At 40.3% G+C, this 13,796-nt stretch overlaps 1 protein-coding gene and 1 non-coding gene across 3 annotated transcripts in view; both read right to left on the bottom strand.

Moving 5' to 3' along the window:
* Positions 1-3,197: 3,197 nt before the first annotated feature.
* pcf11 (PCF11 cleavage and polyadenylation factor subunit) overlaps positions 3,198-13,796 on the bottom strand; it is a 30,821-nt gene continuing 20,222 nt past the window's right edge. For both annotated transcript variants that reach the window (XM_021563253.3, XM_021563252.3), the window contains exons 9-15: positions 11,063-11,129; positions 10,284-10,545; positions 9,854-10,037; positions 9,471-9,626; positions 4,692-4,784; positions 4,436-4,471; positions 3,198-4,324 (exon numbers count right to left, since the gene is read on the bottom strand). In XM_021563253.3, coding sequence (XP_021418928.3) covers positions 4,109-4,324; positions 4,436-4,471; positions 4,692-4,784; positions 9,471-9,626; positions 9,854-10,037; positions 10,284-10,545; positions 11,063-11,129 — 1,014 coding nt within the window. In that variant the 3' untranslated portion in view covers positions 3,198-4,108. The remainder of the gene's footprint in view (positions 4,325-4,435; positions 4,472-4,691; positions 4,785-9,470; positions 9,627-9,853; positions 10,038-10,283; positions 10,546-11,062; positions 11,130-13,796) is intronic.
* LOC118938964 (small nucleolar RNA SNORA57) lies at positions 4,895-5,028 on the bottom strand. The gene has a single exon (XR_005036358.1). It is a non-coding gene; the product is annotated as a small nucleolar RNA SNORA57 (small nucleolar RNA).

A 13,796-nucleotide genomic window follows, 5' to 3' on the forward strand; every position in this document is an offset into this window, starting at 1 on the left:
ACAGTTGGGTAAATAGTCAACAAAGCATGCAGTAGTCATAGCAAAATAGTAAAATGCACAAGAACAAAATAAAATGACTTGGGGCTTGTCATTTTAAGTTCAGAGTCACTCGCCCCAACAGTGCCTGTGGGCTGGAGGTGAGCAAAAGCTCGGGAGAGTGGGAAGAGTGTGGTGGGGGTACCAGACCGGGGAGAAGGTGAACAGATTGCCAGGTGGAATCCAAGCAGCAGTGCAGCAGGCAACGAGAGTAGGTGTCAGGGTAGCCTAGTGGTTAGAATGTTGGACTAGTAACCGGAAGGTTGCAAGTTCAAACCCCCGAGCTGACAAGGTACAAATCTGTTGTTCTGCCCCTGAACTGCCCCGTCCACTCTGAAATCTGCCTCCAGAAATCAAAGCTTCTCTCAAGTTTTTATTTTTATTTAACTAGGCAAGTCAGTTAAGAACAAATTCATATTTTCAATGACAGCCTAAGAACTTAGGCTGTCATTGAAAAAAAATCCAAGTTTATCTAACACCGAATCTATTTTCTTGTAAAAAACATGTTGAAAAATGTGAACGCTCACATGCAGCTGTCTCTCTCTCTCTCTCTCTCTCTCTCTCTCTCTCTCTCTCTCACCCTATCCTCATTAATCACGTTGTTGTTTCTAATTACTGCTTTTGTATCTTTACCTTTTTAAATTATAACTGGTTTAGCGTGTATTCGTTTTGTGAGAGCTGCGAGATATTTACCAGGTTTATTTGCCATTGGCTCTCTTCAAAAGTAAAAGATTGTATTCCTGCTTAAGTTCAGACATTTTATTTTCTTCTTTATCTTGTTTTTCATTAATTTGAATTTCTAAATCCAATTTTACTTTTGCAGAGTATGAGATTATCATTCCCCTAATGTACGCCTTAAAGGCATTCCAAATTATATCGGGGGTCGGATTTGCCCCTGCTGGGATATACTGTACAATGAAATCAATGTGTATTTTTCACCATGTAAGGTACAATTCAACATTAGACAACTGCCTTCTTGATCCATGTGCTGCGATATAAAGGAAAATGGTGTCTTCTTATTTATCAGGATACCTACACCTCTGCTGTTACTACAGTAGGTGGCAGCATAGGCCTCTCCAACCCAGCTCCTCTTTAAAGATTCAATTTCTCATTAAAAAAAAATGTAACTCTTGCAAGGATACCACACCCGCTGACAATATCTTTAAGTGTTCGAGAACCGAATGCCTTTTTTTCCCACATCATGGAGCCTATGTGATAAATTGGATTTTGTTGGTCTTGTATTGAATCAAAGTTAACCTCATCTGTTCCATCTATCATTGAAGAACCAAATAAAATATTTGAGCAGACATTTAATAAAAAAAAACAAAAAACAGACTCCTCTCTTAATTGTACCAACACAACCTGTGGATACATACATACATTTGAAGAAAGACTGCCACTTAAGTACTGTGGTTAGTTTGTATTAAATTAAAGTATAGTGGCTGGTGAGGGTCTACTTGGGGTGAGTGGGTCCTTCGAGAGACTGAAATGGGATGAGTGGAGGCCCCACTCAAACCTCAGAGAAGTGTCTGATGACCTCCCAGTCACCCCATCCCAATCCCCCAGATATAGCCCCTCCATTCTCACCAATAACCACCATTAAATCTTAGTTGTAATGACAAACAAGGAATAATAATGATTTGACATCCTATCCTAATCTGTCCAAAACTCTTATTCATTTTACAACAGGTTTACATCATAAAATAAGAAATACAATTACATTGTAGTATAATTGTCTTTCCTTCCTTCCTTCTCTCTCCCTCAAACCAAATCCATCCCTCTCCACCACCCCTTCCCAGTTCTCCAACCTTTTTTTTTAACCACACCCAAACCAAGCTTGTCCCACCCTCCCATCTTTACCCAACATGCCAAGCTTATCACCACCTTCCATCCTTGCCTCTTCTTACCCACCCCTCCCTTCTACTCAGACATTTACACCCCTCTATATATCCACTTACTCATCCATTCAAACACAACATATACCCTATGCCTCCACACACCCAGTCTCTCCCGCCCTCCTTCACTCTGCCATTCATTTGAACAGACACATACCCACAGCACACACACACACACCCATAGTACAAGTATTGACTTATATGCTATATTCCCTCTTTTATATTGTATTTTCAGTGTCCATCTATCTCATTGGCATCAGTTAATTATATCATTACTTCCAATACAAGACGCAAAAATGATGGTAATATTTTAACAAAATACTTAATGGATATGCAATGTTTTGATCCAGAATGGGTTATTGGCATTTTCCTTATGAATTGTTTTAATACAACCTTTGTAACGCAGTTCCTGAAACACTTCATGTGGCTCAAACAGATTTTTGGAGCAGTTTTCCCCGTACATAATTTAACTGCTTTTCCCTACAATTTATTTTCTTATCTATAATACCAAGGACAATGGACTGATAACTGGACAGGGATGGAAACATAAAAATATAAAACAGTTCAATTCTATTACGGAGAAAGGAAAAAAACATTAATCTTCACATTTTAAAATACAAAAAAAATCCCACTCCTTCAATCATTCAAAAACTCTTCCCTACACAGGCTCTGGGGAAGGTGGGAAAGCACAACTTTATGTAGCTCCTTGTATGTGCAATCTTTAACTCCTCAAAATCGTTCAGCTTCAGAAGCAATCTCAATTTCCCTATACTCTTTTTTTTCTCTCTACTTGAGCAGTGCCATTTATCACCATTGCTCTAAAAGTAACAAAGTCCATCTTCTTCACAATAATAATAATTTCTGGGTCCTGCTGGTGATATGAACTCTCCACAGGTTGTAGTGCAGGTCTATGCACCATCACCCTCCAAGGGCATTCAACAGATTTCGCTTCATGATCTGCACCAGTTACATTTCTCGTTTTCCATTCTTCCACTCTCTCCTTCATAATGCTCTTTCCTACATATCCCACATCTCAGCTCCTCCCATCTGCATATAACTACTACTGTACACACTTTCTATTCATGTACTGTCCATACATATATTTATATTCCAGACTAATATTTATTTTGTTGAGTGTATTGTTAGGTATTAATGCACTTTTGGAGCTAGGTACATAAGCAGCTGCAAAATGTGTAAGCGACCAATAAAACTAGATTTGAAACCACTGATCTATAATCACATGAAATAAGAGAAAAGACAAACTACTTTAATTCTAGAGAACTTTATTTAGAATTCAAGCCAAAGTGACAAATTAAAAAGCTAACTTTCTATAAGGGGTAGGGGAAACCAGGGAGAAGCAATACAGAAAAGCCACACCAATCACTGTTCACACAAACACATGTTCAGATTTGTTTTTATTGGATATTCCGCATTACCAAGCAAAATTGCATTTCCCCCCTTCAAACCTCTGCAAAAAAAGAAACCCTGCAAAAAAAAAGTAAAAAAAAGATATCCAACTGAAAGCAATTAGAAAGCAGGATCACAGAAGTGTAGAAATGTTAGTTGCTAGCCATGTCGTGCCGTATGTACACAGCAGTGTAGAGAGATGGTCGGAAAATTATTCCTCCTTACCTTTTGTAAACTAACTGCTACTTTTGAAATTAATTTACTATTAAGGCTAATTCAGAAGCCAAATTAGTAATTCATTAATTCTCTCCATCAATTCCTTGCCTCAATGGCAACCAAATTCTATTTATATATACACAAATTATTTTTACTTGGGAGGAAAGAACAAACTCATTAAAGCAATCTTCTGGGATTCTTAAGTCACACCCCCTTTTTATCAATATTACAACAAAAGAATACCAAAAATAGCTTTATTTATAAATTAAATCTTTTACATACATCTTTTCCCCAAAAGTACATATTTTTGCAAAGGTAAAATGTTTAAGTTCAGGCATTCATCATTCATTCATTTACACAGCAAAAAAACACCTGACATTCACAGGCAGATTCCAAATACAAAAATGTATTCAAAGTTATGGCTGAGGGCCCTGCCTCAGAGGTGGTCAAATATAAAAAATACCTCTTCCTTACAAAACAAAGGGAGGAATGGAGGGAGAGCAGCCCGTAAAAGAGGAAAAGAAAAAGCAGCATGGTTTTTCTTTGTTTTTTTTTTAGGAAATTGCACTCGTTTCTCCCTCCATTTTCACCTGAACTTCATCCTTCACATTTTGAGCCTCACCGCCCGTCTCAGACAACGAAGACTCCACTTCCTGTTTCACCGCAGCACAGCAGGAAGTGACCTCATCGCTCTCACGTTTAATGAACGCACCCAGCGGGTTCTCCATCAGCTTAATGGGGGACGGGGTGACGTCCAGGAACGAAGATGTCTGGCGGGACAAGGAGGAAGAGAAATGACCAGTTAAAGCAGCATAGAAAGATTTGGAACATTTCACAGACCAAACTAAACAAACAGATCAAGTGACCAAGTGGTTACTTACATTGTTGTAATCTTCAAAACATGAAGGATGATATGTCTGTGGAAAAAGACAAAAACTTATTTGATTAGTATTTCCTTCACAAAGAGGACAATTTTGCTACGAGTGATTCCTCTAAGGTAATACAAGCTAACCACAGTACTTAAGTTGCAGTCTTTCTTCAAATGTATGTACAATGTATGTATCCACAGGTTGTGTTGGTACATTAAGAGAGGAGTCGGAGATCATGCTACGAGTGATCTTTTTAGTGAACACCCACCTTCTCGTCAACTCTGATGGCATCTCTCAGGTGCCACTCCTCTTCCTCCTCCTCCCAGTACATCTCAAACTGCTCCTGGCAGATCTCACACGTCTACACACAGACAGTGGGGGAAAGAATGGAATCTTACAACATTCTGACAACATGCAGTGTCTACCATTAAAATAATATGGCAATATACAGGCTACAGCAGCATGATACGAGAACGCCCCAGCGCCTGAGGATAGAACCAGAAGACAGGGAACACTGCCACCGAAGCCATGGCACTGGACTTGTTCTACCTCCATAACACATACACACGAGTACAAAGGAACAGCATGCATGCCAAGAATGGAGGATCAATCAACTTTAACTATAAGTTCATCTTCACGGTTAAAGCTTTAGTTGTTTTAACTTCTAGAATGGCAAAAACAGCAACAAAACAAAGATCCAATGAAATTTGAGCGGAGTATGGGTCAAGACTAGTACAAGTCAATGAAAACACAGTCAGTTGCGTTATGCGAAGAAAACAAGAGTTTATATTGGACAAATTCAGGTGTGTCCCTCCTGGTTTCGTTTGCTACCATTTAATAAATGTTGTGCAACAAAATCAGTTGTAAAGACTATACCCCTGGTTGTAGCCCTGAGAGTGAGCCATATTTACATGAACTATACATACACAAAAGTATGTGGACATGCCTTCAAATTAGTGGATTTGGCTATTTCAGCCACACCTGTTGCTGAAAGTAGGGATGCACAATATACCGACGCAAATTGGAAATCGGCCGATATTTGCTAAAAACACCAACATCGGTATCAGCCCGATGTCTAGTTTAACGGCGATGCGCAAAACCAATGTCAAAGCGGACGTGCATACCTATATAACATAGGTACATAAAATTTTGCGCTACACGTCCAACACAGCATTCCTGACCTAGCCCACAATGTCCGCTGTGTGGATCGAGCTGTGAACAAATCGAGCAGTCATCTGAAAGAGTAAGAAAATTCTAGCGAGACAATCCATTAACGCCAAGATAATGGAATTCATTGCCCTTGACAAATCAACCGTTCTGTCGCGGGTGATGTTCGCTTTCGCGACTGGTCGAGCACCGGTACACACTACCAAGTGAGCCATTTTTCAGATGTTGCCCTACCGGAGTTAAACCTACCGGAGTCATTTTCAATCGTTGTAAGTATTAGCTAGGTAGCTACTTGTTGTTCGCCTACTGAAATTGAACTTCAGTTCATGAAAATAAATAGCCATCCAGCCACTTAACCCTGTTGCCCAAAGATAACATTATAAGCAGCCAGCTAGCTTCATCTGGCTAGTGAGGCTCGATTGAACTGGGTTACGTGTTGTGAAGCTAGCCACAAGAAGGATTAGGCACAAGTGGAATTTGCGGTTTGCCTTCAAAATAAAAGTACCTCGGAAAGTGACACAGGTTACAATTGGTGGAATTATGCCATGTTTAGACTAGATAATGTGAAACATGGTTGGAATGTGAAGCAATGAAATGGGGTATCAGTCTACTCGGTGACAGCCACGGAACACAACTGAGAATTTACCCAAATATTAGTGTTGTAGCTCTTATCGCGGGACTGTGACTGTGTGAAATCACCTCCCCAGTCAGCCTATTGTATGTATTGACATTCATATTGCACTGTACAGCTTTACCCAAGGATTGGGGATCAATGAAAGAGGGTATCAGTCTACTCAATACCCAATATATTTTTTCCCCAACATCCTCCTCAGAGTTATCAGACTCCAAAACATCCACGCAGTATTGGTTTTCCTCTGGAATCGTGTTCAATACACAGGAGTTAACAATAAATGTGGCTCAATTCACAGTTGTTTCAGAGTCCCGCAATAAGAGCTATGACACTAATGTTTCTCTGGGTGTCACGGAATAGACTGATACCCCATGTCAGTGATACACAATCCATAGATAAGGCTGTGCAGTGAAGTAAGTATGCCCCAATGCAATTCTAAAGTCTCATACATCCAGTGTGTTTTCAACAGCTTTTTGTCAAATTAACCTTGTGACTAGGGGGCAGTATTTTCATTTTTGGAAAAATAACGTTCCCGTAGTAAATGGGATATTTTGTCAGGACAAGATGTTTGAATATGCATGTAATCGACAGCTTAGGATAGAAAACACTAAAGTTTCCAAAACTGTACAAATATTGTGTGTGAGTATAACAGAACTGATGTTACAGGCGAAAGCCCGAGAAATCCAATCCGGAAGTGCCTCATGTTTTGAAAGCGCTGCGTTCCAATGCGTCCCTATTGAGCAGTGAATGGGCTATCAACCAGATTACTTTTTCTCCGTATTCCCCAAGGTGTCTACAACATTGACATAGTTTTACGCATTTATGTTGAAGAATACCCGTAAGCGGCTACATTGCGCAAGTTGTCACCTGATGCTCCCGGAGTGATTCTCACGTAAAATACAGAGGTAGCCATTATTCCAATCGGTCCTACTGAAAAACGAATTGTCCCGGTGGATATATTATCGAATAGATATTTGAAAAACACCTCGAGGATTGATTATAAACAAAGTTTGCCATGTTTCTGTCGATATTATGGAGCTAATTTTGAGTTTTCGTGGCGGCAATTTCCGGGTGATTTCTCAGCCAAACGTGAAGAACAAACGGAGCTATTTCGCCTACAAAAATAATCTTTCAGGAAAAAAGGAACATTTGCTATCCAACTGGGAGTCTCGTGAGTGAAAACATCCGAAGCTCATCAAAGGTAAACAATTTAATTTGATTGCTTTTCTGATTTCCGTGACCAAGTTACCTGCTGCTAGCTGGACAAAATGCTATGCTAGGCTATCGATAAACTTACACAAATGCTTGTCTAGCTTTGGCTGTAAAGCATATTTTGAAAATCTAAGATGACAGGGTGATTAACAAAAGGCTAAGCTGTGTCTCAAAATATTTCACTTGTGATTTTCATGAATAGGAATATTTATGTCCGTTGCATTATGCTAATTAGTGTCAGTCGATGATTACGCTCCCGGACCCGGGAGGGTGAGTTAGAGGTTAACAAATTATCTTTAGTTGATTTTATATAAGAATCCAAACTAGATTAGCATGATCTATTCAATTAATGCATAATTCTATTTGTATTCATTTGCATCACTCTCAATTACATACTTTTATTTTGAAGGCTAACCGCAAAGTCCACTATAGTGGCTAATTCTTATTGTGGCTAGGTTCACATAGATGGGTCCGACCACCATTAATCAAATACTATAAAGTAGGGTTATTTTAGATGACACCTAGCTATATAGTTAGCTAGGTAACTATAACTACTGAAACAGATAGTTTTTTTGCTATGTTTTTGGGGAAGAACATTGTTTGCATCAATGAGCTAGCTAGCTTTCTTTTATGACCAGCACTGTAGGTGCTGAGACAACTTTACCAACATCATAGCATGTGTATCGATTAATCGTTGTGACATATGAAATACGAGTGATAATGTAATCAATGTGTAATAACTACGTAAAAAATTCACGAACGTGTTAAATTATTATGTGACGTGCAGTCATATTCGGGTCCTGACTGGTCAAATAGTGTTATTTGTATCTTTCTTGACACCAAAGACCCAAACGGCGTTCCATAGAATTCCTGGTTGAGAATGAAACAACTGAAACAGCACAGCAAGTAAGTGAAAGAAATAGGTTTTGATTATGTTTTACTGGTAATGGAAACATACATAAATGCCAACAAAATAACTTTTTGGTCAGTGTGGTATGTAACCTTTATTTAACTAGGCAAGTCAGTTAAGAACAAATTCTTATTTACAATGACCGCCTACCCCAGACGACACTGGGCCAATTGCGTGCCGCCCTATGGGTCTCCAAATCACGGCCGGATGTGATACAGCCTGGATTCGAACCAGGGACTGTAGTAGCGCCTCTTGCACCGAGATGTGCCTGAGACCCCTGCGTCCATGTGTCTGTGTTAACTATTTACTGTACTAGAATGCTTAAAAGGTCCCTAATATTTTTAATATCGGTATCGGTTTTTTTGTTGTCAAGGAAAGTATTGGATATTATATTGGCCAAAAATGCATCACACTAGCTGAAAAGTGTATAAAATCGACCATACAGCCATGCAATCTCCATAGACAAAAATTGGCAGTAGAATGGCCTTACTGAAAAGCTCAGTGACTTAACATGGGATCCTATGACGGTGCAACCTTTGCAACAAGTTAGTTCATCAAATTTCTGCCCTGCTAGAGCCGCCCCGGTCAACTGTAAGTGCTGTTATTGTGAAGTGGAAACGTCTAGGAGCAAAAACGGCTCAGCCGCGAAGTGGTAGGCACACAAGCTCACAGAATGGGACCGCCGAGTGCTGAAGCACGTAGGGAGGAGGAATAATGGTCTGGGGCTGTTTTTCATGGTTCGGGCTAGGCCCATTAGTTCCAGTGAAGGGAAATCTTAACGATACAGCATACAATGACATTCTAGGTGATTCTGTGCTTCCAACTTCATGGCAACAGTTTGGGGAAGGCCCTTTCCTGTTTTAGCATGACAATGCCCACGTGCACAAAGCGAGTTCCATACAGAAATGGTTTGTCGAGATCGGTGTGGAAGAACTTGACTGGCCTGCACAGAGCCCTGACCTCAACCCCATCGAACATCTTTGGGATGAATTGGAACGCTGACTGCGAGCCAGGCCTAAATCACTTCCATCACTGAATGGAAGCAAACGGCCTGTGATTTTGGAATGAGATGTTCGACAAGCAGGTGTCCACATACACTATATGACCAGAAGTATGTTGCTACCCACCTCATCCACCACATCTGCAGCTGCTTTAACACTCTGGAACTCCTTCTCCTTGGCGGCCTCCTGGGTCTTCTGCACTACCTCCTCATTAACCTTCTCAAAGAACAGGCTCTTGGCCCGCTCCTCCAGGTCCGCTATCTCCTCAAACTCTATCCAGTCCTGAGGACAGGGAAGAGACAGATGATGGGCAAGGGTTAGAAAGAATTTGATAAAACATGATCAGCTTTTTATTACAAGGCAATAACTAATCATTTTCATTGTAAAAAAGTGAGTATGAGTGGGTATTGTTCATATTGGGGTAGAAGGTAATGGTTTTACAATGAGGTAGTTCTAGCTGTGGTGGCTCAGACACAAGGTGAGAGTGTGTGCGTGTCCATCTCTCTTACCGTGAGGCTGTAGTACCAGCGGCGGTGGGTGACCTTCTTGCTGATGTCTTTCTCGGAACGGTTCAGCCGGTAGTGCCAGTCCAGGTGGTCAGCGTAGACGTCTGTCTGAGAGGCGGTGAAACGCATGCCGCAGGAGTAACACTGGATCCCTGTGTACAGCTTAGTCACCACGCTGTCATAGCGCCTGGGGAAAGGGACAAACAGAACCAGTGGTTAATAGTCATACATTTGACATATAAAGACAAATACATTACCATTTTATGAACAGATGTGGACCATACATTTGATTTATCTAACTCAGAGGATCACTGGACAAAGCATAACTAGAGAATTCTCATGCATAAATAACTAGAGTGAAGCATTCATTGATGTCAATGGTAGATTGACATCTTCATAATCAGACCAGCATGGTGCATTTCAGCAAACGTACTGTTTCATGTCTTCGATGACGAAGCCGGTGAGGTCTGGGACATTCTCATCCTCCTCCTGCTCTTCCTCTTCCTCCTCTTCTACCATGGGAGGGGTCGGTTGGGTGGCGGCTGACTCTGTACCGCTGTGTGCTGCAGCAGTGTCTGTACTCTGAGCTGGTTTGATGCCTCCGGTAGAGATGATGCCGGTGGAAATGAGCTTGGACAGCAGGTCGTTTACATCTACCTGCCCAAAGTGACTCTCTGGAGGAGGAAACTGGGGAGCTGGTGAAGAATGACAAACCAGAAATCAACTGACATAAAGCAATTACCAAACACTTGTATTGTGTGTTTTTTCCCCCTCTTTACTTTATTTTCATTGAATATTTTAGATCTGTTGCACTGTTTGAGAGGAGTGTTTTCAAGTAAGCAGTTAATTGTACTGCGTACACTACGCTGTACATGACAAACTTGATTTGATCCTTACCCAGTGACGGATTTACAGCAATAGGTACTCATACTGGACATGCGATTCATCTGATCTCAGAAGGCCAGTTTCACAGACCCAGATTAAGCACTCCTGGACTAAAATGCTTTTTACATTAAGAATGTCCATGTTTTTGTTTTTAAGTCATCCAGATCTCTCACAGATTTATAAAGATGAATCCCTTCAAAATGCAGAGGATGAAAGACTATCATGATACCAAATGCTGTAACATGAAATAAAGAACCCTTTATCAAACAACAACATTGAGAACCGAAAGTAGATCTCGGTGAAATAAAAAAGTGAACATGATCTTACCAGGCTGGTTGAAAGGCACTGTGCTGGGAGGGATGAAGGGCTGGCCAAGGTTAGAAAGCATATTCATCTGGAACAAGGACAAAACAGACATTTAGCCTTCAACTGACCTAAATAGCTTGTATCCAGTCCTCTCCCTCCCGAGCACATCTGGCGTTTGAGTTAAATATAAGATGTTCATTTGGCATTAGGATATCAGGGCCTGCTTAGAGAAAATAATTGTAAGCAAAGCCTCAGTAGAGTAAGGACTTCGGTCACGCTCCATATTATGAAGTTTAAGAGATTCAAGATTGCAGAGGTGAAAACTATAGTTGAAGCTTTAGCTGGGAGGAACACTCTCCATCCAATGAATTGTTCTGTTCAATATATGAATGATGTGACTCTTTAATTGTTATGAAGTGCTTCACCAAGCTACATTTCACCGTAATGAGAACCCACTGTGGGTGGTAACTAATACAGAATGAGCCAAAATATTTTGTTCTATATCAGTGGAGGACTTTGGTGAAGCCCCATCCAATACATTTTTATGCTCATTTATGAACTGAATGGGAGCGAATTACCTTTAGTGCATCAGATGGAGTTTCACCATTTTGTTTATATCTATAAACTATTTGTTTATTTCTATAAAGTAGGGCACCAGTGAGGATTTCTTTCACTGGACAACATGTTACAGCTGTTGATAAGCCATTGATAAAAACGCATAGGATTTCCCCCCCATGCCATTACATTAAGATACAAGGGGAATCGTAGCTATGTATAATTAACCCTTTATCATGGTTGGCGTCTTGACGGATTTATCCATCATAAAACGTGACATAATACATTACTTGTGTCTGTGGATTAATGGCAGTTGCTACACCATATATTAAGCATCAAGTTAAATTAGACCTCGAACTTGAACCCTGTAAGAATCCTGAATCTAGCTGTCAGACCGTTTTTAGTATAGAGATCTCAGAAATGCAGTGTAATATTTCATGTCTCATGTTGTTACGGGGTGAAAACTGTTTTTCTTCATGTGCACACAAATCGAAAATAATGTTCACATTGCAAAATCGAAGGCTTCTAACCAAAAGTCACCTTACCTAAATAGATGTGATCATTGTTGGATGCGCATTTGGCGTCCAGCTGATTTTTTATTTAACCTTAATTTAACTAGGCAAGTCAGTTAAGAACAAATTCTTATTCACAATGGTGGCCTACCAGAACCTGGGTGACGCTGTGCCAATTGTGCGCCGCCTTATGGGACTCCCGATCACGGACAGTTGTGACACAGCCTGGGAACGAACCAGGGTCTGTAGTAATAAAGTGCCTTAAACTGATGCGCCACTCGGGAGATTAATTAAATCGTGATAATCTGATCCAGGAAGAAATGTTCCGAATGATAGTCAAGTGACAAACATCTGTTATGATAATGCATGCAATGCAACAGCTGAAGTGCTGGGGGGAAAAAATGTTGAGGAATTTCCAGAATATTTCAGTCTCATTTGTTACGCCGGTGAAGATAATTGTGACTGGATCCACATTGGATAAAACATCCCTAGCAAATCGATGTTGATCATCTGGTATAGTCTGCTTGACCATCAGATTTAACAGAAAAAGCAACGAGTTCATGTTTTCATGCCTCGGATTGGACACAGTCTACTGTGCTCAATTGTGTAGAATAGACCACTGAACAACACCCAATGCTATCCCAAAAAATTATTCAGGATATAAAAAAACATAGCCTAGTGGGCTTATTCAAAATATGATCAGGTAATGAAATAACATGACAAATATATTTAGCTTCCCATGTTAGACCTGCAATTTAAAGAAATATAAGGGGCTTGCAAAGCTACAGGACTGTTTTGCTAGCACAGACTGGAATATGTTACGGGATTCTTCCGAATGGCATTGAGGAGTACACCACATCAGTCACTGGCTTCATCAATAAATGCATCGATGACGTTGTCCCCACAGTGACTGTACGTACTAGAGGTTGACCGATTAATTGCAATGACCGATTTTCAAGTTTTCATAACAATCGGAAATCGGTATTTTTGGGCACCGATGTGACTATTTTTATACCTTTATTTAACTAGGCAAGTCAGTTAAGAACACATTCTTATTTTCAATGAAGGCCTAGGAATGGTGGGTTAACTGCCTTGTTCAGGGGCAGAACGACAGATTTTCACCTTGTCAACTCGGGGGATCCAATCTTGCAACCTTACAGTTAACTAGTCCAACGCAATAACGACCTGCTTCTCTCTCGTTGCACTCCACAAGGAGACTGTTACGCGATTGCAGTAAGCCAAGGTAAGTTGCTAGCTAGCATTAAACGTATCTTATAAAAAACAATCATAATCACTAGTTAACTTCTTAAGGTATTGGGGGCAGCATTTTCACTTTTGGATAAATAGTGTGCCCAATTTCAACTTCCCGCTACTCATGCCAAGAATATAAGATATGCATATTATTAGTAGATTTAGATAGAAAACACTGAAGTATCTAAAACGGATTGAATCATGTCTGAGTATAACAGAACTTATGTAGCAGGCAAAACCCAGAGGACTAACCATTCAGATTTTTTTTTAGGTCTCCGTCTGTTCAGTGAGTTCTATAGTTATAGTAATTATTGTAGTCAATTTATGTACTTCTACTCCCTTATAATTATCTGTGATTTCATTTATCAGTTTTTGTGACAGATGTGTCCACATCAGTTTGTTTCCCGCTAAAGGGTGCTGCGCTACTCTGTTGCAGT

This window comes from Oncorhynchus mykiss, chromosome 15 (assembly GCF_057628025.1).
Source record: "Oncorhynchus mykiss isolate SJ-2025 chromosome 15, ASM5762802v1, whole genome shotgun sequence".
In the NCBI taxonomy this organism is placed as follows: Eukaryota; Metazoa; Chordata; class Actinopteri; order Salmoniformes; family Salmonidae; genus Oncorhynchus; species Oncorhynchus mykiss.